Here is a 27,492-nt window from a genome sequence, read left to right on the forward strand (position 1 = left end):
TGAATTAGACTCTCCATTTTAACAAGATCCCCAGGTGATTTCTTTCATATTCAAGTTTGAGAAGGACTGCTGTGGGAGGTTAGAAACCTTTATAGTTGTGGTGTATATGATCTATATTGATTGCTTTATTTTCTGTATCTGTGAGCTTGGAAATATATATATACACATGCATATATATATTTAGATTCCATATATGAGAGATATCATATGGTATTTGTCTTTCTCTTTCTGACCTCTCTCACTTAGCATAATACCCCCAGGTCCACCCATGTTGTCACAAAAGGCAAGATTTAATTTTTTATGGCTGAATAATATTTTGTCATATATATGTAATATATATACCACAATTTCTTTATCCATTTATTCATTGATATACATTTAGTTGTTTCCATATCTTGAATATTGTAAATGCTGCAGTGAACATGGGAGTGAGTATATCTTTTAGTGTTAGTGTTTTCATTTTCTTCAGATAAATGCCCAGAAGTGGAATTGAATAGATCATATGGTAGTTCTAATTGTAATTTTTTGAGGAACCTCCATACTGTTTTCCATAGTGGCTGCACCAATTTACATTCCCACCAACGGCACACAAGGGTTCCCTTTCTCCACATTCTCACCAACACTTATTTCTAGTCTTTTTGATAAGAGCCATTCTGACAGGTTTGAGGTGATAGCTCATTGTGGTTTTTAATTTGCATTTCCCTGATGATTAATGAGGTTGAGTATCTTGTCATGTACCTGTTGGCCATCTGTATGTCTTCTTTGGAAAAATGTCTATTCAGATGCTCTACCCATTTTGTAATCTCAGTGTTTGGTTTGTTTTGCTATTGAGTTGTTTGAGTTTTTTGTATATTTTGGATATTGGCCCCTTATCAAATATATGATTTGCAAATATTTTCTCCCATTCAGTAGGCTGCCTTTTCGTTCTATTGATGGTTTCCTTTGCTGTACAGAAACTTTTTAGTTTGATATAGTCCTGCTTCTTTATTTTTGCTTTTGTTGCTTTTGCTGCTTTTGCTTTTGGTGCCAAATTCAAAAATTGTCACCAAGACCTGTGTCAAGGAGCTCACTGCCTGTGTTGTCTTTTAGGAGTTTTATGGTTTCAGGTCTTATGTTCAAGTCTTTAATTCATTTTGAGTTAATTTTTGTGCATGGTGTAAAGATAGAGTTCCATTTTCATTTCTTTGCTTGTGCTATTCAGTTTTCCAAACACCATTTATTGAGGAGACTATCCTTTTCTCATTATATATTCTTGGCTCCTTTGTTGTAAATTAATTGACTGTACATGTGTGGGTTTATTTCTGGATTTTTTTTTTTTTTTTTTTTTTGCGGTATGCGGGTCTCTCACTGTTGTGGCCTCTCCTGTTGCGGAGCACAGGCTCCGGATGCGCAGGCTCAGCGGCCATGGCTCACGGGCCCAGCCGCTCCTCAGCATGTGGGATCCTCCCGGACCAGGGCATGAACACGCTTCCCCTGCATCGGCAGGCGGACTCCCAACCACTGCGCCACCAGGGAAGCCCTATTTCTGGCTATTTTGCTCCATTAATGTATGTGTCTGTTTTTATGCCAATACCACACTGTTTTAATTACTATAGCTTTGTAATATAGTTTGAAATCAAGGCACATGATGCCTCCAGCTTTGTTGTTCTTTCTTGAGATTGCTTTATCGTTTGTTTGTTTTTAGGATATTATGTCTGGCATCAGAGGCACTTTAAAAAGAATCGTGTCATCAGAGGCACTTTAAAAAGAATTGTACCTTGATCACCCAAATTGTGCATAGCTAATTAAAGTAGGAATATTTTGAAATAGTCACAAAACAATACAGTATTTGAATAGCAAACTGTGCTATACAAAGTAGTAGGAGACAAAGAGGGATCGATTTATAAACTCATTTTTGTAACAATAGCAAACATACAGCAGTTACTATGTACTAGGCAGTGTTCTAATCACTGTGTGTTTGTGTTTGTATATATACACACACACACTCATTTACTTCTCATAGCAACCCTGTCAGCTTAGATACTATTATTATTTCCACTTTACATATAAGGAATCAGAGACACAGAGAAGTATTTTAGCCAAGGTTACATAATTAGTAAGTGGAAGAGCTTGTATTTGAACCCACAAAGAATTGGTGCTCTTAACCATTACCCTATGCTGCTTTGTAGTCTTACTCTGAGACTTCCCTAAACTCAATGCAGCTTATATGCAAACTGATTAATTCCTGATATATTTGCTTTTTTAAATTCATTACTAGAACTCATCTGCTTGTGATGCTGATAGATGAGCCACAGATGCCAGATCATTAGTGTTTTCTGAATTAATTTTGGTTTGCTATTAATTGAGATTTCTAAATGGCAAGATGCTAGATTATTGGATTTTATGCTGTGTACCCTCAAGGTTTGTTGTGAGCATTTTAAATAACTTATGCAAATACTTTCTATATAAAATGTTAATTTTCTTTCTCCCTCAGTAGATGGACAAAAGATAATTTATAGAAATAGTAATTGGATAGCTAATAAAATTAGAAACAAAAATTAACTTCACAAAGAAATGCAAATAGATACCACATACTAATTTAGTAAATATGTAAAAGTCAAACTGTTCTGTTAAGTGTTCAAAATGTTCAATAAAGGCATACAAATCAAAATGTTGTTAGGGCGCAATGAAATAAGCATTCATACTTGACTAGTAGAAATGGTATCTTTGGCTGATGGGTTTATTAGTATTACTTGACATATATCTTGGGCATTTTTCCATATCACTTTTTCTTCATAAACTGTTTCCCTAATGGTGACCATTAGATGTTTACAGTTTTGTTCACATTTATAAATACCGTAATTGACATGCTTTTGTTAATTTTTATCTTAACTTTTAAATTATTTTCCTTATGGTTAAGTCATAAAAGTGGAGTTACTGGGTCAGAGATTGGAGTATTTTCAAAGCTCTCAATAAAAATAGTACGTGATTGTTATCGAGTGCTCACCATATGCTAATCATTGCTTTTAATGCCCTATATATGTAAATTCATTTAATCTTTATATTAAAACTGTGAGATGGACCCTGTTTTAGTTCCAGTTTACAGAAAACTCAGCCATAGAGGAATTAAATAATTTCTTAAGGTCACACAGTTAGAGTTAGGGTTTGTTTTCCAGAAAGGGTATACTACTTTACTTCTGCCCATGAATTCAAGACTATATATATATATATTTTTTAAATTTATTTATTTATTTATTTTTGGCTGCTTTGGGTCTTCGTCACTTCACGCGGGCGTTCTCTAGTTGCGGCGAGCGGGGGCTACTCTTTGTTGCCGTGCACTGGCTTCTCATTGCAGTGGCTTCTCTTTTTGCAGAGCATGGGCTTGAGGTGCATGGGCTTCAGTAGTTGTGGCATGTGGGCTCAGTAGTTGTGGCTCGTGGGCTCTAGAGCGCAGGCTCAGTAGTTGTGGAGCACGGGCTTAGTTGCTCTGCGGCATGTGGGATCTTCCTGGACCAGAGCTTGATCCTGTGTCCCGTGCATTGGCAGGCAGATTCTTAACAACTGCGCCACCAGGGAAGTCCCAAGATTATATATTTTTTATACTCTTATCAGTGACGTGTTGTAATAACAGCACAATAGCATTGAGCACAACTGGAACTCTGTCATCGTAAATACCATTCCTCACTGAAAGGATCCAAGGGTCATGGGTGAATGGTTGATTTCAGTCTGGGGCAGAAAATACCAAAAGATGAGCCTGGGACATTCTGTTGTATCAAAAAGCAAGGAACTCTCAAAGACTAGTTAGTGGTTCGTGCCAAAAGGACACAGGGACCAATATAAAGAGGCTCCCATTGGCCAAAGATGAGAGAACTTAAGTATCAGAAAGAGTAATAAGATAGCTGGTTGAATATAGAAAACTCCTTGGTTCATAACAAACTTGTAATAAGAAACACACACACACACACACACACACACACACACAACACACACCCACACCCACACACACACACACACACACACACACACACACACACACACACACACACACACACACACCCATCACTTCAACAAGTTACCAGATAGCAGTGGTAACAAATAGGGCATTAACTCCTACTCTGAAAATACACACACACACACACCCATCACTTCAACAAGTTACCAGATAGCAGTGGTAACAAATAGGGCATTAGCTCCTACTCTGAAAATAAACAATTATAAGGAAAGAATTAAGCATTTATCCTCCCTTTTTTCTGTATGAACAGTGTTTCAGGGTAAGTAAATAACATTTGTTGAGGGAAAGTTCTTTGCAAAAGTTTAGCTAATGAATGTATAAAGAATGGCAGGATTAGAAAATTATTTTTCCACCCCTAATGAGATAATTTATTCAGGCTATGATCATCAATAAGTGAAACTGTTAGACAAATGGTTGTGTGGGAAGTTACAGTAGAGGGATCAGACTGCCCTATCTGGACCTATTGATTAATCTCAGACTTATAAAAAGTAGGGCAAGCAGATAGTGAGCCTGCAGGGATACATATAAAGCAAACAGCACCAGCTCTGAAGAAGAATTCCAGCCAAAAATGTTAAACCTGCATGAAATCAAGCTTCTGCAGCAGGAGCTGGCGAACTGTGGCCTTTGAGCCAAATCCAGCCCACTGCATGTTTTTTGTTTTGTCTTTTTCATAATGTTTTATTGAAACACAGCCACTCTGATGCACTTAAGTCTTTTTTTAAAATTTTATTTATTTAATTTATTTGTTTTTGGCTGCGTTGGGTCTTCGTTGCTGTGCATGGGCTTTCTCTAGTTGCAGTGAGCGGGGGCTACTCTTCTTTGCGGTGCCCGGGCTTCTCATTGCGGTGGCTTCTCTTGTTGCAGAGCACGAGCTCTAGGCATGTGGGCTTCAGTAGTTGTGGCATGCAGGCTCTAGAGCACAGGCTCAGTAGTTGTGGCACACGGGCTTAGTTGCTCCGCGGCATGTGGGATCTTCCTGGACCGGGGCTTGAACCCGTGTCTCCTGCATTGGCAGGTGGATTCTTAACCACTGCGCCACCAGGGAAGCCCCTGCATTTAAGTCTTGTCTATGGCTCCTTTCACGTTACAGTGACAGAGCTGAGTAGTTGTGACAGAGACCATATGGCCCACAAAGCCTAAAATATTTATTATCTGGCCTTTTACAGAAAAAGTTTGCTGACCCTTGAGCTAGATGAACAAAGTTAAGTGACACCAAAAGGAAGTGACACCACAGAATATGGGCCTCTTGCAGGACAACTGATCTGGTTTCTGTAACAAGTCAGTGGCATGGAAAATAAGGGAGTATCACTGTGGGTTAAGAGAGACTTAAATACACTCACCAAAGGAAATGTGGAGACATTGGATCCTGCTTCAAGTAAGCCGATTGTAAAAAGTCATTTATGGGACAACCAGGGAAACCTGATAATGACCTGGCTATATTAAATGATAAAAAGAATTACTATTAATTTTGTTAAAATAGGAGCATTGTAGTTGGTAAGAGAATGTTTATATTTTTAGAGATGCATATTGAAGTTCATAGAGGTGAAATGATATGTGGCATATACTTTAACATGCTTCACAAAAAGAAAAAAAGAAAGAAAGTAAGTAAGTACCAAAAGCAGGAGTCAAACTCAAGACTTTGATGTCAGGGCTCATATACTTTCCACCATGTCATCATGCTGTCGTATACTATCTATAATAGATTTTAGTATGGTCTTCTGGGTTGCTTTTAACAGCTACTGACCTATCTTTTTAAACTTCTCTCATCTCTTGGAATCCTTGTCAATCTAAGTACAACTCTTGGTTTTCTTCTATTCCACTGTATCTAGACATCATTAACAGGGGAGCATCTATTAAGGTTAGATCTGCACTTTTTGGCCTTGGTAGCAGAAGATCTGGTATTCCATACTTGACTGTACTCTCAATAACTGAGATTTAGTCCTATCGATTTAACTGCTGAGTCTCAACTTCCTGGGCCTTAATATGGGAATATCAATTACTCTTGGAATTGTTTTAAAATTAAAAGATATGTATTAGGAAGGTGTTTTGCAAATGATAAAATCATTATTCAAAATATGACCCATTTATATTTCGGAAAGTACAGTGAAGGAATTAAATGCATGATCTGTGTAATGATACAGACCTAAGTTTGGATACTGTTTCTTGGATGTTTCACCTTGGGCAAGTGGTTTACTATTTCTAAAGTTTAGTTTTTTCATCTGTAAACTGGAGACAATACCTACCTCAAATATTTGTTCTGATGATGAAGTAAATTAAAATTTTTGTAAGTTCATAGTATAGCAACAAAATACACGCTAGGTAAATAAATATTTTTCTCTTTCTTCACTTGAGGAAACATACCTATATAGCAAGGATAGGTATACTTACATTGAATAATTGCTTAAAGATATGTGAAAAGGATAATCCTCAACTTCATATATGATACTTCTATAGGAAAATGCTTAGTTGACAGGATAAACTGCAAGATACAGTTTTAAGATTCTGTGAAAGAATAGGTAAGTTATGAGATGAGCTTCAGTAGAGGTAGGTGAAAAGCTAACTACTTGCTCAGAAGAAGAAAAGGGAATTCTTTAAATATATTAGATTGATGGGCTATAAGCTGTTAAGAACCCAGGAGTCATTGAAGATCAAAAATGGTAAAAGCATCTTGCCTTTGGCTTGGTGTCCTCTCTTGTCCACCAACAAGTTGCTAAAGCTAATGCAGAGTAGAGTCCCTTACAGTATAAAGACTGAAGCTGCTCAAGAGCTTTGAAGAGTCATTTACCAATATTTTACATTTTGAAGGACAGTGATAAGAAATAGCTCTCTAAAGCCTGTTGTCCAAGTGGACAGTTGGATCCAAAGTCTCTCTTTCCCCTCGTGGCTTTTAAACTTCATTCACTAATGAAGGAATGCCTATCTTCCTCTTTATATTTCTTCATCCTTTTCCTTCTTTCCTCTTACCCTCTGAGCAAACTGTAACATGAAAACCAAATGGCTAATTGTACGGAGGATGTTCCATGCTTAATCTTAAAATCTGGTAATTTTGATTCTTTAACTCAACAGTTACTGAAGTTTCGCTCTGTGTCAGAAACTGGGAGATGCTTGCTGGGGACTAGGAAGGCAGGGAGAAAGAGAGTGAAAAAGAAAGAAAAAGAGAAAAAAGGAAAGGAGGGGCAAGACTTTCTTTGCTCTTAGGACACTCAAAATTTGCTGTGGAAGATGGTCAGTTAAATTAATAACCCAAAACAGGGTGATAAGGACTGTGGTAATGATATGCTTATAGTTCAGTACCAGTGTGATGTCCTGTGGGACCATCAAGGAGGACTCCTAACTCATCCTGAGACGGTTGGAGGTCTGTTTCCTGAGCTGAGTTGAAGGAGTTCAGCGGGTAACTGGTGGCAGTGTGCTAGACTGTTCCAGACAGAGACAACATCATGTTCAAAAACATCACAATTTCAGAAACTGTATATACTTTAGCTGTGTTGAAACCAGAATATATGTGTATGAGGTAAAAGCAGACAAGGAGTATTAAATTTAGGGGCGAGGAGATACAGAAGAGTCAGATTATAGTGGGTGTCAGAGGCTCTTAATACATATAAGGAGTTGAACCAGTTACAGATTTATAAGCTGAAGATTCATATCGGATATGCCTTTTACAAAGATCTCTAGTAGCGCTATGAAGAATGGATCAGAGAGCTGCAAGACCAAAAGTACAAAGCTTGCAAGCTAATTCATTTATTCATTCATACATTCAGCAAGTATTTATCAAATGTCTGCTGTAAACCAAACATTATTCTACACTTCTGTCCTCGTGGAACTTATGTTTAATGCAGTAAAACTGGAAAGAAATATCAGTGACATGAAGGAAGGAAATAGCAGGTTTGGAAGGAATCGAGAACTGACTATACAGTGCAAAGGGGAAGATGGGGATGGTAAGGAATGACTTCCAGGTTTCTCTATGGACAGGTGGGAGATGTTGGTGTCATTCACCCAGGTAAGGAATAGCAGAGGAGGAGCAGATTGAGGGTAGATAAAAGGAGTTCCATCTCACACATAGTGAGTTTGAGATAGCTGGGTAATGTTAAGGTAATACCGAATTCCTGTTCAGTAGGAAGTTAAAAGACAACTTTTAGGATGGAAATAATAATAGCAGCTCCTTCGTAGGGTGATTATGAAGAATAAATGTGCTGAAGTGTGGAAATTGCTTAGACCATCATCTGGCACATATTCCAAACTCATTAGTTGCTGCTCTTGTTATTTTAAGAGTAAGAGCTTTGAGCTAGACAAATTTGCCTAAATCCTGGCAATGCCACTTACCAGTTGTGTGGCTTTGAGCAAGTCTTTTAACTTTAACCTCTTTTGAGTCTAAATTTCTCTGCATGTAAAGTGGCGGTAGTATCTATTTTACAGTGATGCTGTAAAGATCAGTAATAGTATATGAAAAGCACCAACCACAGTGACTGGCACAAGATAAGTGCCCAGTGAATGTTGGGGGAGGTGGGTGTCAAGTAAGAATTTGCACCTCAGGAGAAAGATTCTTATTATGGGTAAAAATTTGAGAGAGATCAACGTGGAGGACTCGAGCCTTTAAACTCAAGTATATGCTGAAGAGTTTCTAGAAAGGGAGGGGATAATATGCCAGAAGATCTCTGAGTGGTTGGCAGGGGAGATAATTTACTAAGTATTGGTCAAGGAAGTGGTTTGGAGGCTCAAAGAACTAATGTAGTTTTTGAGGGAATTGGAGTAGAGCTGAATAAGGCTGTATTAAAAGGTTATACTCCAGTAATAAATATCCAGATGAGATGAAACCATGAATTTATCGTGACACAGTTCCACTTAGTTACATGATTTTCTCCTATATCAGGAAACTGGATTCAGAGTTGATGTTTTGGGGGACTGTGTTTGATAGGTAGGTCTTTGGTAATCTTTGCCCCATGAGTTTCAGAAATGCACTGGGGGTAAAAGTTCAGGAACAAATGATAGGTAAGGAAGCTCCATTAGTGAGTGTAGATCCTTTCAAAGAGTTTTTGTCTGAGAAAGTAAAGACCAGGATAGGAAAGCAGAAACAAGGAGGTACACTGGCAAAAACGATTTTATTTTATGGACGAGAAAGGCCTTAATATATCAAGAGAAAACAAAGGAACCAGAGAGAAGGAAGATCTTAAAGGGAAGGAAAGAGAGGGGCTAATGAGACTGCAGGATCCAAAGTGCTTTTAGACTTATGTTCTTTGGGTCCCATGATAGAGCCTCTGATAAACTTGAGAACAGTCTTCCCTACCAACAAAATACTTAACCATTCACAATGTCATGTTGTCTGGACATTACTAGAAGTAGAAACAAATCACTTATCTCATCCTTCATAAATAATAAAGGTAGGAAAAACACAACAATGTGGACATTTAATGCAAAAAAAGAAAACACGGGGTGAATGTCAAGAAAAACATAAGTCTACAAATGGTATTGACTATGATTTTAACAGTTTAGTGATTTCTTTTAAATGTTGGTAAAAGTATACTTTAAACATTTCGATGTTTACTGGTTTTAAAATTCTGCTTTCTTTATAATTTTACCTTTAAAAAGCTCTTTTCTTGCAGTCTAATACAAATACATTAAGAATCATTTATCTTTGTTATTATTGCAGAAGCAACACTGTTTCTATTTGTGTGCTTTAGTCTGTGCCTAAACGCCATGGTGTTATTAGTGACATCAGCAAGAATATGAAAGTTGCAGCCATAAATTGGTCTTCTCATCATTGGATCTCATGTATACGAACATTTTTTAAAGTGACCTGCTACTATACAAGAGGGCAATTAATGCTTTAGTATTTATATTAAGTGATAGTTCTTGTACCATTTTGTCAATAATATTAAGAAAAAAGATACCATCTGTAATCACTTTTAATTATAATTATTATAAAGCAAAACTTGAAACTGTAGCTATAGAATTTTATGTTGTGTTAATTTTTTTTTCAGAAGGTAACATTTTAGTTCATAATATCAATCCATGTGAGTTAACTTACAAAAGTAATACATACTTTAATAAAGTCAAACACTCTAGAAATGTATCAAGAATGAAAGCTAATCATTTCTGTCCCCCCTTCTTCCTACCTTGGGGATGGGGTTAAGGGAGTAGGGTAAACATTTTTAGCAGGGTTTTTTTGTATCCTTTCATATATTTTCCTACACATATAACTTGAACTCAAAAAGTACACCGCAGATCACAATTCCAGGTATTGACAAAGACCAGGAAAGTGACAGAAATGAGCTAAGAGGGCATTGGCTCAGTGCCAGAACGACCATAGAAGGTAATGGGGCTGTTGGGCACCTAAAAATATGCATACTTCTCCTAAAGGAAGCAAACTCAGTAGATGTGCGTAGACAAATACTTGTAGACAGTTATAAAAATTTTTTCAAGGGAAGTCAAGAAATTCCGTATCTTTTAATTAAAACTCAATTTTTAACATTGGAATTAGGTAGATATGGATTTGAGCCTGTCCCTAACCGTTTACTAGCTTGCATGATTTAGTTCATCTGAGTCAGTTTCCTCATCCATAATGTGGGGATAACTATCTATTCTTAAGACTTTAGGAGGAAGATTAAATAGTATATCATGGGTTCAATGCAATGCCTAATGCTTATAAATGATGACTGCCTATGACCATTAGTTGTCTGCCTTTAGACGTATGGGAAGGGGATTGACTGCAAAGGGACCCAGAGAGCTTGTTTGGGTGCTGGAAATGTATGTCTTGATTGTAGTAGTGGTTGCAGTACCACACGTGCTTGTTAGAACCCAGCAAACTGTACATTTTGGAATTAGTGAATTTTTTGCACGTAAATTATACCTCAACAAAGCTGATTTTTAAAAAGGTAACTGCCTTTCCCTTCTCTCTGTACTTCAGCTTCAGCAACTATTAAAATAGAGTTGATACAAAAAATCCAACATTTTTTACCACCTGGCTTCTCCTACTGTCTCTTCCCAGGCCCAGTAACAGACCACCCACACATTGCAAAAGATTTTGCCTGTTGGGAAACCAAGGAAGAAAAATGAAAACCACCTTTATTTGTTACACTTTGTTCCTGTACTAAGCTGACCATGTAGGTACTGTGCCTAATACGTCATTTGAGTAAAACAGGTCACTAGTCACTTTCCAGAAATGTTATAATGTAATCAGCAAACTAATAACCTACAGTTCAGTAATAAACTATGAAATTTAATCAACCAAGAAGAAAATTAGAAGCAAAAGCAATATACTTGGTATTTCCTTAAATGAGAGTAAAAAAGTAGCAGCACAGTGTGTGTGTGTGTGTGTGTGTGTGTGTATTTGTGTGTATATATGGATGGATATATATATACTTCACAAACTCACCCGAAGTCATTCTTTGAGGCCAGTACTACCCTGATACCAGAAAAAGAAAACTACAGACCAACTTCCCTTACTTATGTAGATGCAAAAGTCCTCTTAACAAAATACTGGTGAACCAAATCCAGCAGTATATAAATAGGATTGTAAACTATGACCAAATGGAATTCTTCCTAGGAATGTGAGGTTCAACATAGGACAGTCAATGTGATACACCATATTGATAAAATAAAGGACAAAAATCACAGGGTAGACACAAACATTTGACAATAGCCAATACCATTTCATAATAAAAACACTCAAAAAATAAAAGAGAACTTCGTCAGCCTGATAAAGAGCACCTGCGAAAAACCCCCAGCTAGCATCATACTTAATGGTAAAAGACTGAAAGCTTCCTCTCTAAGACCAGGAGCAAGACAAGGATGTCCATCTGCTCTCACTGCTTCTATTCAACATTGTATTGGAGGGTCTAGGCAGGTCACATAGACACGGAAAAAAGGCATCTTAATTAGAAGGGAAGAAGTAAAACTATCTCTGTTTATAAACATGACATACTTATATATAAAAAATCCTAAGAAATTCATAAATACCTATGAGAGCTAATAAACAAATTCAGCAAGGTTGCAGAATACAAGAAAAAATGTATTCTTATATACTAGCAATGAACAACTGAAAATCAAGTTAAGAAAACAATTCCATTAACAATAGCATCAAAAAGAATAAAATGAATAAATATAACAAAATGTGAAACTAATACTCAGAAACTACAAAATATTGTGAGAAAAAGTTAAAGAATACCTAATAAATGGAAAGACATTGCATCATCTTTACGTATCTGAAGAATTAATATTGTTAAGAATTAGTATTATTTCTACCCCCCAAGTTGATCTACAGATTCAGCACAATCCAAATCAGAATTTCAGCTGTCGTTGCAGAAATTGACAAGCTGATTTTAGAATTCATTTAGAGGGAATTCCCTGGCGGTCCAGTGATTAGGACTCCACACTTTCACTGCCAAGGGCATGGGTTCAGTCCCTGGTCGGGGAACTAAGATCCTGCAAGCCATGTGGCATGGCCAAAAAATAGATATATACAATAAAATAAAATTCGTTTAGAAATTGAAGTGATTCAGAATAGCCAAAATAATATCAAAAAAGAAGAACAAAATTGGAGTACTCATACTTCCCAATTTCTGAAGCCACAATATCAATATCAGTACGATATTAAGCTCTAGTAATCAAGAGTGTGTGGTACTAGCATAAGGATACACATTATAGATCAATGGTATAGAATTGAAAGTCCAGAAATTTATGATCAATTGATCTTCAGAAAAGTGTGAGGATAATTCAGTGCGGAAAAATAATCTTTTCATCAAGTTGTGATGAGACAACTGGTTATCCACATGTGAAGGAGTGAATTTGCTCCTTATCTCACACTGTACACAGCAATTAACTCAAAATGGCCAGAGACCAAATGTAAGTGCTAAAACTATAACACTCTTAGAAGAAAACATAGAGGTAAATCTTTGTGACCTTGGATTAGGAAATGGATTCTTAGATATGACACCGAAGCATAAGCAACAACAACAAAAATAGGTTAATTGGATTGTCTGAAAATCAAACAACACTTGTATCTCAAACACTTATTTCAACATCAGAAAACACCTTTACATCAAGAAAGTGAAAAATTACAGAATGGGAGAAAATATTTGTGAATCATATATCTGATAAGTTTTTACAATATGTAAAAACTCACAACTCAACAACAACAAAAAGACAATTCAACCAATTAAGAAATGGGCAAAGAATTTGAATAGACATTTCTCCGAAGAATATACATAAGTTCCCAATAAACACGCGAAAGGAACCTCAACATCGTTACTCGTTAGGGGAATGTAAATAAAACCACAGTGAGATCCTACTTCATACCCACTAGCTGTAATAAAAAGGTGGACAATAACATGTTGATGAGGATATGGGGAAATTGGAACACTTACACATGGCTGTTGGGAATGTATAATTGTACAGCCATTTGGAAAACAGTTTGGCATTTGCTCAAAAAGATAAGCATAGAGTTATCAAAAGACCCAGCAATTCCACTCTATGAATATCCTCAAGAGAATTGAAAACATGTCCACACAAAAACTTGTATACACAGATATTCATAGCAGTATTCACAAAAAAGTGGAAACAACCCAGATGTCTGTCAGCTGATGAATGGATAAACAAAAGGTGGTTTATCCATACAATGGAATACTATTTGGCCATGAAAAGGAGTGAAGTACTGATTCGTGGTACAACATGGATGAACCATGTAAACATTATGCAAAGTGAAAGAAGCCAGACACATAAGATCAGATATTGTATGATTCCATTTATATGAAATGTCCAGAATAGGAAAACCCCATAGAGACAGAAACTAGATTAGTTGTTGCTAGGGGCTGGAGAAGAACAAAAAAAGGAATAACTGCTAATAGGTACACTTTTTTGGGGCGGGTGATGAAAGCATTCAGGCACGAGATAGTGGCAATGGTTGCACAACTTTCTGAACATACTAAAACACTGGATTGCACACTTTAAAAGGTGAGTTTTATGTTGTATGAAGTATATGTCAGTAAATCTCACTGGAAATACAGGAGTGTAATTCTGGGTTTTTTTTTGGATTTCTGAATCCCTTCAAACCTTCATATTTACTCTTGTGAACCACCGAAGTCACAGGTAGGAACCTTTGAACCCAAATAGTCTTTAGCTGAGCCCCTTTCTAGTTTGTTTTGTGGGTTCTTACATCAGTGATTCACGCCGTTTTAGAATAAAGAAAATTATTTCCATCTGCATGAACATTGTCACTGAGATACTCACCAGTGGGATTCATAACTGTCTTGCATGTCCTTTCAGGGATATGATTCATTCTCTGAATACTGGGAACTTGTGTGTGTTTAGTAATTGTACTTTGACTAATAGTTCATTGTCATCATGCCCTTATTTGAAGACGTTTCCAATGTAAAATCTTACTAACATAATATAGGAAGTCTAAACATGAAAACATTGAACTCCCTAATGTCTTTTAAGAATGTGATTTGAAAATTAGAATGTTTATTTCCATAAAAAGTAATGTTGTAAATGATCATTATTATTTTAAGTGGCAGGTGGGTTCAGACCAGTTCATAAAAGTCTGTTAAATCCAAAATGAATACCTGCAGTTAAAAAGCTGTAGAAGTAATACTTTTAGAATACTAGTAATTAAATAAAGTAGGAAAATAAACTGTCTCCAAGGGACTTCTTAACCTTTTTTTGCATGAAACGTCTCATTATAGGTATTTGTTAGACACTATGAAGCCTGTTTTCAGAAGAATGTACTGAATTTTTCATACACTCTCAAGGCATTCACAGACATCTTAGTTCAGCTATGACCTGGGAAAAGTGTGTATATTAGTCTGCTTGGGCTGCCATAACAAAATACCACAGACTGGGTGGCTTAAACAACATACATTTATTTTCTCGCAGTTCTGGAGGCTAGAAGTCCAAGATCAAGGTGCTGTCAGGGTTGGTTTCTGATGAGGTTCCTCTTCCTGGCTTGCGGTGTCCTTCTCACTGTGTCCTCACATGGCCTATTCTCTGTGTGCAGATGGAGAGAGAGATATCTGATTTCTCTTCTTAAGGAAACCAGTCTTATCGGATTGGGTCCTCACCCTTATGACTTCCTTTAATGTTAATTATCCCCTTGAAGGCCCTATCTCCAAGTATAGTCAATTGGGCGTTTGGACTTCAACATTAATTTTGGGTGACACAATTCAGTCCCTAACAGTGTACTACTCTATACCTTATTTGACCAGGTAGAAATAACTATATTATAATCACTTTTAAAAAAATGAGATTGGGCACAATCAGAGCTTAAGACCTATAGATTCTATGTAAGTTGATATAGCCACTATGGAGAACAGTATGGAAGTTCCTTAAAAAACTCAAAATAGAACTACCATATGACGCAGCAATCCCACTACTGGGCATATACCCTGAGAAAACCATAATAAAAAAAAAAAAAACATGTACCACAGTGTTCATTGCAGCATTATTTACAATAGCCAGGACATGGGAGCAGCCTAAGTGACCATCGACAGATGAATGGATAAAGAAAATGTGGCACATATATACAATGGAATATTACTCAGCCATAAAAAGAAACGAAATTGAGTTATTTGTAGTGAGGTGGATGGACCTAGAGTCTGTCATACAGAGTGAAGTAAGGCAGAAAGAGAAAAACAAATACCGTATGCTAACACACACACATATGTGTATATATATATATATATATATATATATATATATGGAATCTAATGGTTCTGATGAACCTAGGGGCAGGACAGGACTAAAGGTGCAGACAGATGTAGAGAATGGACTTGAGGACATGGGGAGGGGGAAGGGTAAGCTGGGACAAAGTGTGAGAGTAGCATTGACATATATGCAATACCAAATGTAAAATAGATAGCTAGTGAGAAGCAGCTGCATAGCACAGGGAGATCAGCTTGGTGCTTTGTGACCACCTAGAGGGGTGGGATAAGGAGGGTGGGAGGTAGACGCAAGAGGGAGGGGATATGGGGATATATGTATATGTATAACTGATTCACCTTGTTGTACAGCAGAAACTAACACACCATTGTAAAGCAATTATACTCCAATAAATATGTAAAAAAAAAAACAACCTATAGATTCTAAAGTAATTTAGAAAAAAAATATGCCTTCACAACATGAAAATCTGGAATGTCCAGGGATGTTATTAAGTTCTCAAAAATGATTTCTGGTTATTAAAATCACAAACAATCCCAAAAAGGAATGAATGGCAAAAAAATCTAAGGAAATTAGTGGTTCCTCAATGACTTCAGACTAATTAACATATCCCCAAGATAAAAAGGATATTTAACCAAGAATAAATTATAGGTACTACCAATATAGAGAAAATGCAAGATTGAGTTCAGCAAAAATACCAAGGACAACAAAATGGTCTTATAAACATTTCTTTGTAAATTAAAGAATAACAGAAAGGTTTATAGGGCTGTTGCTTGGGCAGATGGTGTAACACTGCTGATGTTTATGTCCCCTCTGTCAAATATGCTCTTCAAACTGAAAGGGTAAGAGTAACTATATCTGAAAACCTTCTTGAAGGACATATGTGCAAAGATTATAGGAGTTCATTCAGGTATTCTAAATAACTTAAAGAGTTCTGACTTAGGTGCTAATACTTCCAAGGAATGAGAGAAGGAAAGAAAGATCAGATGACTGGAAACAGGAAATGCAATTTTGATTTTCCAAACTGGGGCAGGAGGGATGAGAATTCCACAAACCAGCAATTAGTGATAATGGCTCTAGGGAAGATTATACAAAAGAGAAGAAGTGGTTTATGACTACCTAGGAAAGGAAATAAATGTACAAGCCATATGAATTTGGTTAGAACAATGTTAGCAAACCTTATTTCCTTTACAGATTGATAGTAGAAATGTCAGAGGCAAATGCTTAGTAGCTTCTACAAGGGTCTAACAAATTCTCTCATACCCTTTGCACAATTTAGAAAAATTTGGTCTGCATACTACAACATCTAATACAGTAACCATCCTAACCAGAAATTACTACTTTTTAAAATTCCTATGGTCAGCATTTTGCATCCTTTAATGACTAACACACACAAAAAAGGAATTTGAATGAAAAGGAATGAAGATAGTTTAAGGGACTTATGGGACAACATCAAGCAGACAGCTGTATGCATTATAATTAAATTATAAAAAGTTAAAGAGAGAATCTTAAAAGTGGCAAGAGAAAACTTGTTACATGCAAGGGAATCCCCATAAGACTATTAGCAGATTTTTTAGCAGAAACTTTATAAGCCAAAAGGGAGTTGCATGATACATTCAAAGTGCTGAGAGAAAAAAACTGCCAACCAAGAATAGTTTACCCAGCAAAATTGTCCTTCAGAATTGAAGGAGGGATAAAGAGTTTCCCAGACAAGCAAAAGCTGAAGGAGTTCACCACCATACCGCCTCACAAGAAATGTTAAAAGGACTTCAAGTTGAAATGAAAGGGTGCTAATTAGTAACAAGAAAACATAAAGTGTAAATCTCCCTGGAAAAGGTAAATGTATAGTTAAATTCAGAATAATGTGTTGGGGGTGAGTAAATCACTTGTAAGTCTAGTATGAAGGTTAAAAGATAAAAGTATTAAAAGTAACTGTGACTACATTTGTTACGAATACTCAAGGTGAAAAGATATAAATTGTGACATCAAAAACATAAAATGGGGGTGCTTAAAACGGTAGAGCTTTAGTATGCATTCAACGTTAACAGCTTAAAATAGACTGTTATAGACATAAGATATTTAAGTCTCATGAGAACCGCAAAGCAAAAATCTATAGTAGATACACAAAAGAGAGAAAGAAATCTCATCAGACCACCACAGAAGATCATCAAATCACAAACAAAGAGAGCAAGAGAAGAAAAAAGGAACAAAGGAATTATAAAAAAGCCAGAAAACAATGAACAAAATGGCAACAGTAAGTCCACTGTGGATTTCTTTCTATTCTTGTTGGTTAGGACTGCCTGTTGTCCTGTGTCTGAATTATTTTTTAACGTGTTTTTTCCAGCTTTTTCAGACAGGGGACAACAGGCAGTGTAAGACTGATCTCTGAGAAAAGGGAAACAAATTAGAATGAGTTCTTTTATTGCACTAGCTTTCTACCTGGAGAAAGCTGGTCCATTACCCATTGTTCCATCATGACCCTCAGCAGGAGTTCTGTGTTTGAGTTTTTAAAAATCTTTTTGTTGCTACTAAGAATTGTATCTTCTGACTGGCCATTGTTCGTATTTACAAAAGCTTTTGATTTTTTGTATGCTTATTTTATATCCTGCTACTTTACTAATTTTCATATTGTTTATAACTTTTTCTTTTGACTGTCTTGGGTTTTTAAAATAGATACACAATCATATCATCTACGGATAGATGTAGTTTTACCTCTTCTTTTTCAATCCTTAATGCCTATAATTGTCTTTTCTTATCTAATTGCCCTGGCTAATATCATGGTGGGCACTCCTATCTTCCTTTCCCATTTTTAGTAGAAAAGCCTCCCACTTGAGTAAGAAGCTTGCTAATTTTAGTTTGGTTTTATATTGTTTGCTTCTGCTCCAGGTGTTTTAAATTATTTTCTCAATAGATTATCAGCTCTTTGGTGGTAGGGACTATGCCTCTTACTTATGTATCAACCTACCATTCATTCATGTGTTTGAGCAGATATGGAGTATCTTCTGTGCTAGTCACTGGGTTACAAAACAAAACAAACCCAGCTATGTCCCAGCACCACATCACACTTCTCCACCCCACCTTCCCCCACCAAGATTAAGATCTGGTGGGGAATATAGACATTACACAGATAACAGAAGTGTGATAAATTTTCAAAAAGTGATAGTATTAGATACTCTAGGAACCTATAACAGAATGATGTAACCTAGTATGGGGGAATCAGGAGATGCCTTCCTAAAGAAAGAATATATTAAAGAAAGGTCCAAAGGCAGGAGAGACAGCTGACCCTTTTCTGAAAGAAATCTAGTATTTCTGGAGAGGAAAATAGAGTGGGAAAGTGAATCACAAAAGATGAAGCTTTTGGAGTAGTTGGGAAGACTCTAAGGGTGGAGAGTTTGGTAAGCCTTATTAGGATTTTGGACTTTTTCTTTAAGTAAAGTAAAATAGGAATGATGTTGGGGGTGTATATATATGTGTACATATTTTGATGTTTGATACCTGTTCTTATTGCACAGTGAAAATGAGATTGTAGGATGCTGAGCATATAAGTTACTTGTAACTGCTGCTCATTAACTTTTAAACCAGTGGTCTTCCCCCATAACAAATTGGAATAGCTGGTGGCAGGTGGGTTTTAACTCTGAAAGTTAAGTACTGTTTCTTTTACAAGCAAGAAGTATATTCATGTCTAAATTCTTTTTTTAAAAAAAGTAAGGAACACAAACTTCTTAATGACTGTGAATTTGAATTTTTAATCCATCCAATTACTAGCTCTTTGAAAAACTTACTAAGTTGCTATAAGCTGGTTTTCTCACCTGTAAAGTGAACTGTTGTTTTAAGGATGAGCTGAGGAAAGCCTTGTGAGGCGTTTAGGATTTGGCTGGCAAGTATCTATCACGTCTTAGCTGTATTTATCAGCTCTTTTTTAAGAACTTTAGTTCTTAAATAAAAAGAACAACAATAAACAGAAAGAAAGATACAAAGCAACAGGGACGCAGAGACCATAGATTTAGACATACTATTAATGATGATATTCTAATTATGCAGGTGAGCAAACTAAATCTTAGGAAAAATCGTTCAGTTAAGGCTCATGACTAACTAAACAGTAGAGCTGAGGTTTGATTCCACAGAGTCTGGTTCCAGAGCTCAAACTCACTACCCTATGGCCTCTTTTCCTAAAACAGTACATATCTCTTTTAGAAGATTCTCTCTTCTATTGCAGTAAAAAACTACAAAACCATGTTTCAGCTTGGCAAGAAGAATAATAAATGGGGACAATTGATTACCTTTGATATTTGGTTAGTAGGACTAAAAAAGAGTTAAGTCGTAAAAAATTATTTCCTGATTTAGGTGATAATGAAACTTTTTCTTGTTTTCTAGGAGTTCTAGTTAATTAGCTGGTCTACTAACTAGTCAGCTGCTAATGCATAGTTATAGAAGTAATGTTTTATCAGACTATATTTTTCCAGTATATGGCACCTTTAAAGGGTGACTTCTATGAGAATGTCTAGCATGGCTGCAATGTAGTTAAAGTCAAGAGATGGTGTGTGTACATCCTCATATGTGTGGGGTTTTCTTCTCTCAGGAGTTGGGGGTGGGACATAAGGGAAAATATAATGAGCTTTATATCAACAAAGCAGTTTGGGGCAGTGCTCTCTGCTTATAACATAGAAATAATTGTATTTTGTAAGTGGCATTTTTGTAAAAATGGCAGAACACCTAAATTAAGTAGCCCACTTACTTCATGTGATACTTAGAATAAGAAAGATCTAATAATGTAATCTCAAAGAAAGGAATAGTTATTTGATGTTATTAGAAATTATCATTGATTTTTTAACTTCTAAATCGGATTGTTTTTAAATTAGAGTAAATGTGTGGGAAATTAGCAATAGTATCATGTTTTATGTCTTAAAGTACTGTTATTTCAGTTTTTAAAATCATTAATAATACTTCTGAAATTATAATATTTTATTTCACACAGTATTTATCAGACCTCTTTATTTAGAATGACGGGGAATGAACTATAGTCTGTTTGCCTGTTTTTTTTGATAATATGAATAAATTTTTTAAAGAACTCTGTGCCTGGTGTAGCAAATTCGGTTGGTGCTGAAGTATACAAGGAGGCCTTCCTCTCTAATTTCAGTTTGTATACACCCTTAGACTCTTCTGTGTGTGTGTGTGCAAATGCATGTACATACATATATCATATGCCTGTGTAACATATGCACAGTAACTATACAGACATCATTTAAAAGTTAAAGTTAGAGCATATGCTAATGTTACTCTGAAACATATTTAACTCAATGTGCATATCTTTCCAAGTGAGTACATATAGAATTACTTAATTCCGTTTTTTGAATATTTTATTGTAAGGCTGTTTTTAGTTTATTCATTTACATGTTGACGGAGATGTAGATTAAGTTCTATTTTTTTCTATTATAAAGAATTCTACTAAGCCCTATAAGATAGTTATTATCTGCTCTGTTTTTAAGGTGAAAGTAAGACACAAAGAGGTTATGTAACTTGCCCTAAATTGCACAGCAAGTAAGAAGTGAAGCTGGTGTTAGAATCCTAGCGGTCTAGTCCAGAATGCACAGTCTTAGATATGTATTATGTTACTGTTTTCCTCCTGCCCGTCTTTACTCTGTTTACTGAATTAGAATAAAAATTTAATGTATAAAATATATCTAATATTAAAACTCTCCTGAGGAGAATTTAATATGCTGCCTTAAGGATATTGGAAACCTTAGGGTCACAAATTACACAGCTTTAATTTGGAGTTGTATCTACTATAGAAGTAGAAGGTTTAAGCCATTGGCTCTCAAATGTTAATGTGCATACAAATCACTGGGAGTGGGGGATGATCTTGTTAAACTGTAAATTCTGATTCAATAATCTGGGGTAAGGCCTGAGACTCTGCATTTCTAATAAGCTCCCGGTAATGCCAGTACTGCTGATATACTTGTAAGTAGCAAAGGTTTAGGCAACTTATACTGACCTTTGGCAGATCTTGTTAGTTGTTTTATTGAATCAGTTTCTTATACCATTTTGTTTAGGATACCAATTTTCATAAGTTGTACACATTAAAGATAATGTGGGAGCTTTCTAGTAGTTTCATTTCTATGTCTGTAGCATTTAACATTGTTAGGAAAAATAAATTGTGGCTTCTGTGGTACTAATGCACAGTACTTAAATAAATAACTCTAATCAGATTTATTTGTGTAATAAATATAGCGTACACACCTTTGTCACCATTTCCACTGTATCATTTTTAATAGAGGGAAACATAACATTTCTTTTCATTTTGAAGGCTGTAGCTGTAGTTGAACTACGAAGGTTGTTTTATCACTATTATTTTATTCTTTAGTAATAGTAAAAATATATTTTACACAGTTACAAAAATGAATTCCTCTTCAGTGCTGTGTGTCAGGCACTATATCAAGTGCTTAATTGGCATGATTTCATTTAATCACCATGAACTCCCTCATTTATTCATCATTTGTTAGTTCTTTGAGCACCTGCTCTGTTCTAGGAACCGTGCATACAGCGATGCGGCAAGTTTACACAGATTCTGCTGTCCTAGAACTTAGCGCATTGGGGGATGCTATACAGTAATCAAGCAACCATAGAAGTGTGATGGTTGTAAAAGATAAGTTGTTAATTATAATATTTGCTATTGTCTCTACTCTTTCAACCATGAAGAGAATTCTGCTTTTGCCATCTAAGTTTCTCCCACCTAGCTTCCTCCCCTGCCCCAGTCCAGGGAGAATTCTTTCTCTGTCAGCTGGATTCCTGAACTGTTGTGTTGCCAAATTGACCTAATGCATAGAGAGAGAGAAAACTTTAGAAGTAAAAATGAGCAACTTGTAGAAAGAAAAGAAAGAGGTAGATGGAAATAATTTATAATAAAACTAAATTAAATTTTTAAAAAGAACAGCTGAGGGACACTTCACTAATTTAAAGGAGTAAATCTCTACTTTAAATGGGAGTCTTTTTAGAACCACTTTTATTTTACTAGGTGACACTTAGTAACTCATTTCAGTAAGTTACTTGAATGCTTCCATTTGCCCAACTTTGTGGTAGGAGGTGTAGAAAATCAGGGGCTACCAAAATAGGGTATAATCATGTCCCTACTCTAAATACTGTTAGAGTTGTTGATGCGAAGATGTTGAAGGGTTTAGAAGGCAATGCAAAACATAGGACATGGGACACACATGTGTGACCCCAGCAGTAAGCACATTCTGGACTAATTAAGCATGCTTTTAGAGGAATGCTGTTTTTAAAAAGTATGTGATTGTCTCTTTTCTGGTAATAGTACTAAGTTACCTTTTGACTATTAACTTGATAGAAAATTCTTTCTGGTATTAATCAGATCTATATATTTGGCCTTTATAGTACACTACATTGTTGTGATTCCAAAACGTTTTGATTTCCCTACTACTATTACAATTTTGGGCTGCATAGTACTGTTTTGAAGATTATTGTAAGAGACTTTAATTTCATTTCTGGATATTACAAGTAGCTGTATGTACCTGTTTTTCTATTAGAGGGAGAATCTGAAATTTTTTTTTAATTTTATCTTGGAAATTAGTTTATTCATTATGTTTAATTTTAGGAAATGGTGCTCTTGCAGAACATTCTGAAAATGTGCATATTTCAGGAGTGTCAACTGGTAAGTCATTTTTTGTAATGTTTAAATTTCATGCATGACTTCTGTGGTAAATATTGACAGCCACCTGGTATCATGAAGTGATATTTGGCTATAAAAATTATTACTGCTTTTTGCAGCATGTAATAAGGAATGAAGTAACTGGAACATGGAGAAATTCTCATAAGATAAAATTGATACTTGCATGCCCATGGATTGATTATATTTTTCCAAACGGACTGCATAATTATTTTTCCATACAAACACCGAGCCAAGAGAAAAGTTAGCTCAAGTTGAATTAGTGTTTTCTTTACATACAAAGTTATATGAAATGAAATTTATTAAAATGTAATTTTGTACGCTATTCCTAGCATTAGAGCCTGAGAAATTAAGCATTTTGCTTAATTTTTTAGATTAAAAATACTACTATGCATAAAACTGTAGTACTTGAGTGCGCAATTTATATGTTATTAAAAAGCAACCCAACAACATATTTGTGTGCATGAAATTCAGAAACTTGTTGAGGTAAATGCATTTTTTTCCACTCATCTAAGCTTTTATAACTTAATTACTTAAGGGCCCATAACTATTAAAATGTTCATTCTTAAATATGTAAAATAAAAAACAAGGAACTACTATATAGCATGGGGAAATATATTCAATATCTTGTAATAAACTGTAATGGAAAAAAATCTGAAAAAGAATATATATACACGTACACACACACACACGCACACACACACACAATTGAATCACTTTGCTGTGTACCTAAAACTAACAAAACATTTTAAATCAACTACACTTCAATAAAAAAAAAATTTTTTTTCACTCTTGGGTGACTACCACAACTTTGATACCATTTTTGCATTATCAACTACAATTACTAGGAGAGCAGAATCTTTAATTTTTTGCATATATGGAAATTGAGTTTCTTACTATTATTTTATTATTTCCCTATATTCTTGATAAGTTTTGTGTGATTAAAAAAATTGCACGTGGTATATTTGTCAATTTATTGATTGATTTCTTCGTGTCTTCTTGGAATTTTTTGGTTATTTTTTTCTCATGAAGGAAAACTGAATGTTTTTCTGTTTTGTTTTATGTCTCATTTTATATTCAGAAAGTGAATAGACTTAACAAGTACTCTAAGAGTTAGTCTGTGCTAGGCCAAACAGATTGACAAGCCTGGTTTCCTGAAAATGAAAAGCAGGTGCTTTTGCAGCCTGCGTTAATTCTTTTACAGTGTGTTTCCCCATTTTCATATGCTTTCAAATGGCATACAGTTGTGTACATCAAGTTGAAAAAGGTTCATTTAGAGTTGATCTTAATTTTCTCCCTTTTTCTACTTTGGATAGCTAATGAAAATTATGATTACTTTTCCAAGTTGTAATTATGAAGTAAGAAGTTGTGTAGAAACATTTAATTTACACAGCTGAATAGTTACTATCTAATTAGTGATTTTCAGATTTTTTGTTCTCAGGACCCCTTTTAAGCTTTTAACAATATCAGGGACTGCTCAGGCTGCCATAACAAAATACCAAAGTCTGAGTGGCTTAAATAATAGATACTTATTTTCTCACAGTTCTAGAGGCTAGAAGTCCAAGGTCAAGGCGCTGGTGGGGTTGGTTTCTGGTCTGAAGACCTTTCTTCCTGACTCGCAGATGGTGTCTTCTTGCTGTGTCCTCACATGACCTTTCCTCTATGTGCACTCAGAGAGAGAGGCCTTTGGTGTCTTTTCCTCTTCTTAAAAGGACCGCAGTCCTACAGGATTAGGGCCCCGTGCTTATGAGTTACCTCCTTAAAGTCCCTAGCTTCCAAATAGTCACGTTGAGGGTTAGGCCTTCAACGAATGAGTGTGGGGAGGACACAATTCAGCCCCTAACAAGGACTTCAAAGAGTTTTTGTTTATGTAGGTTATAGCTACTGATAATTACTGTATTAGAAATTAAAACTGAGAAGTTGTTTAAAACTTCTTAATTCATTTGCTAATGAAAGTAATGTCAGTTGCATGCTTACATCAATAACATAATTTTATTAAAAATGTATTTTCCAAAACAAAAACGTCAATAAGAAGAATGGTATTGTTTTATAATTTTGCAAACTTTTTAAAGATTGGCTTAAAAGGAGATACCTGGATTCTCACATCTGTTCTACACTCAGCCTTTTGTAACATATTGCTTTGTTTGACAATATGAAGACAATCCAGCCTCACACGGTTGTGTAATTTGAAAAGAGAGGAGTATTTCCATAGCCTTTTTCAGATAATTGTGAATATTCTTCTTTGATACTATACTAAAGCTCAACAAGTGGTGGTTTCTTAAAGGTTCGTTGCAAGTGGGATCTGAAACCATATCAGTGAACATTTTGTTCTCTGTTTTACAAAAATCCAGTAGCCTTTCTTGCCCTTTAAATGGGTTTGTTTTTCACCATGTATCATTTCGTAATATGAATTAGATATTTGAAATTATTGATTTGCTGAATTATGGGGATTTACAGGTTTATTTTCTCATAGTTCTGGAGGCTAGGAGTCCAAGATCAAGGTATTAGCAGGGTTGGTTTCTTCTGAGGCCCCTTTCTTTGGCTTGTAGATGGCAGTCTTCTACCTGTTATCTTCACATGGTCTTCCCTCTGTGTGTATCTGCATCCTGATCTCTCCTTATTAGGACACCAGGCATATTGGATTAGGGCCCACCCATATGACCTCACTGTAATTTAGTTACCTCTTTAAAGATCCTGTCTCCAAATCCAGTCACATTCTGAGGTACTGGCAGTTAGGACATTAACATAGGAGTTTTGGGGTTGACACAGTTCAGCCGGTAACAAAATGAGTGTTTTAATTAAATGTATTTATGTGTCAATAAATAATTTCAGAGCTCAGTTAAACCTTATTTATGCCTTATTGTTTTTCTGAAGGTTGGTCTTATAAAATCTTTTTTCTATGGAAAGAGAAGAATAACATGAAGTCTATTCCAGTCGTACCATTAAAAATATAAATGAATGCTCTCTCAAAAGGTGCTTTTGGATATACAGATTCATTGCAAGTTTTCTTTATTTAGTCAATATGGAACTGTAGAAGGTGTATTGCTTGATATAGTATGAGCCTTCTGAATTCCTTGCATCCCCAGTTGAAATGAGAGTCCTTTCAGTGCTGGTATAAATGGAAAATGAGCTTTTGGAAGAATCTCTAAACGTAGGACTTGCTTTCTCTTGATGCCAGCAAGCAACAGAAGTGGTGAGGTGGCTCAGTGTCTGTGGTGCTGCCTGCGTCTGCTCCTCACCTGCTCTTTTCACCTCTGCTACTTTATTTGACAGTGCCCAGTGCCTTACTTAGCTCATTCATTCTTTGCATTCTGGAAATGTTAATGACATTTTAGAAAAAATTTTAACTTACATGCAGTAGTATTTTCAGGTAATTTGTGGTCCACATCAGGACACTTTGAAAGCAAAAGGGTATACTGTTTTTAATCATGCTGATACCACAGGCAAAACCAGAACTATCCTGGACAGTTTGGGAGGTAGAGCCACCCTATCTGTAGCAAATTAAATTCATTCAGCATGTATTAAACACCTGATGTGTACCTTGTGCCAAGAAGGGTGGGAGTTAGCAGTAAGTAAAATAGTACTGTCACAGGAACTTACCATTTAATGGAGAAAGTGGACATGTGAAAAATGCCCCTGTAATGTGGCCTTAATGTAGTAAATCCTGTGGTAAATAATGACCACGTTAAGTTGGATCCTGAATTTATTTAAAAGGCCTCGTTACAATGTCTGGTGTGTAAATGACTTAGTATTTTTCTTACTTTATTTAATTGTGAGTAGTACTAAGTACTTAATTTTGTTTATTCATATAATTTTTATGGGAATTAACAAATTTTGCTTGATAATATAGTTTGGGTTCTTATGCTTAGGGTAATTTGTTTCTATTTCTAACGTTCTAGTCATTTTCATCCTCCTCCTCCTCAAATCTTTGCTTAGAGATATGTTTTTGTCCTTTTGCTGGTTCTTATGCTATAGGAATTGTCATAAGACGATGTAAATTATCTAAAAGTATACATCTAGTGGTTGTATAATGGAAAAGAATGATTGGATAAAGTATTCTTTTTTATATATTTTTTTCCTTAGAACTTTTCATGGTTCGGAAATTTAAATCTGCTTTCATTTATAAAATAGAGAAAGGAGAAAAGACAAATGGTATTTTTGTAAATCTAATAAT

The 27,492-nt window shown here is 35.6% G+C and overlaps 1 protein-coding gene across 3 annotated transcripts in view; it reads left to right on the forward strand.

Moving 5' to 3' along the window:
- LRP12 (LDL receptor related protein 12) overlaps positions 1-27,492 on the forward strand; it is an 84,011-nt gene that overhangs the window by 16,980 nt on the left and 39,539 nt on the right. For 2 of the 3 annotated variants that reach the window (XM_024129834.3, XM_024129835.3), the window contains exon 2: positions 23,247-23,303. The exons of the other annotated variant lie outside the window; for it this stretch is intronic. In XM_024129834.3, the coding sequence (XP_023985602.1) occupies positions 23,247-23,303 (57 nt within the window). The remainder of the gene's footprint in view (positions 1-23,246; positions 23,304-27,492) is intronic. 3 annotated transcript variants of the gene reach the window in all.

Source organism: Physeter macrocephalus, chromosome 15, assembly GCF_002837175.3.
Source record: "Physeter macrocephalus isolate SW-GA chromosome 15, ASM283717v5, whole genome shotgun sequence".
NCBI classification, from domain to species: domain Eukaryota; kingdom Metazoa; phylum Chordata; class Mammalia; order Artiodactyla; family Physeteridae; genus Physeter; species Physeter macrocephalus.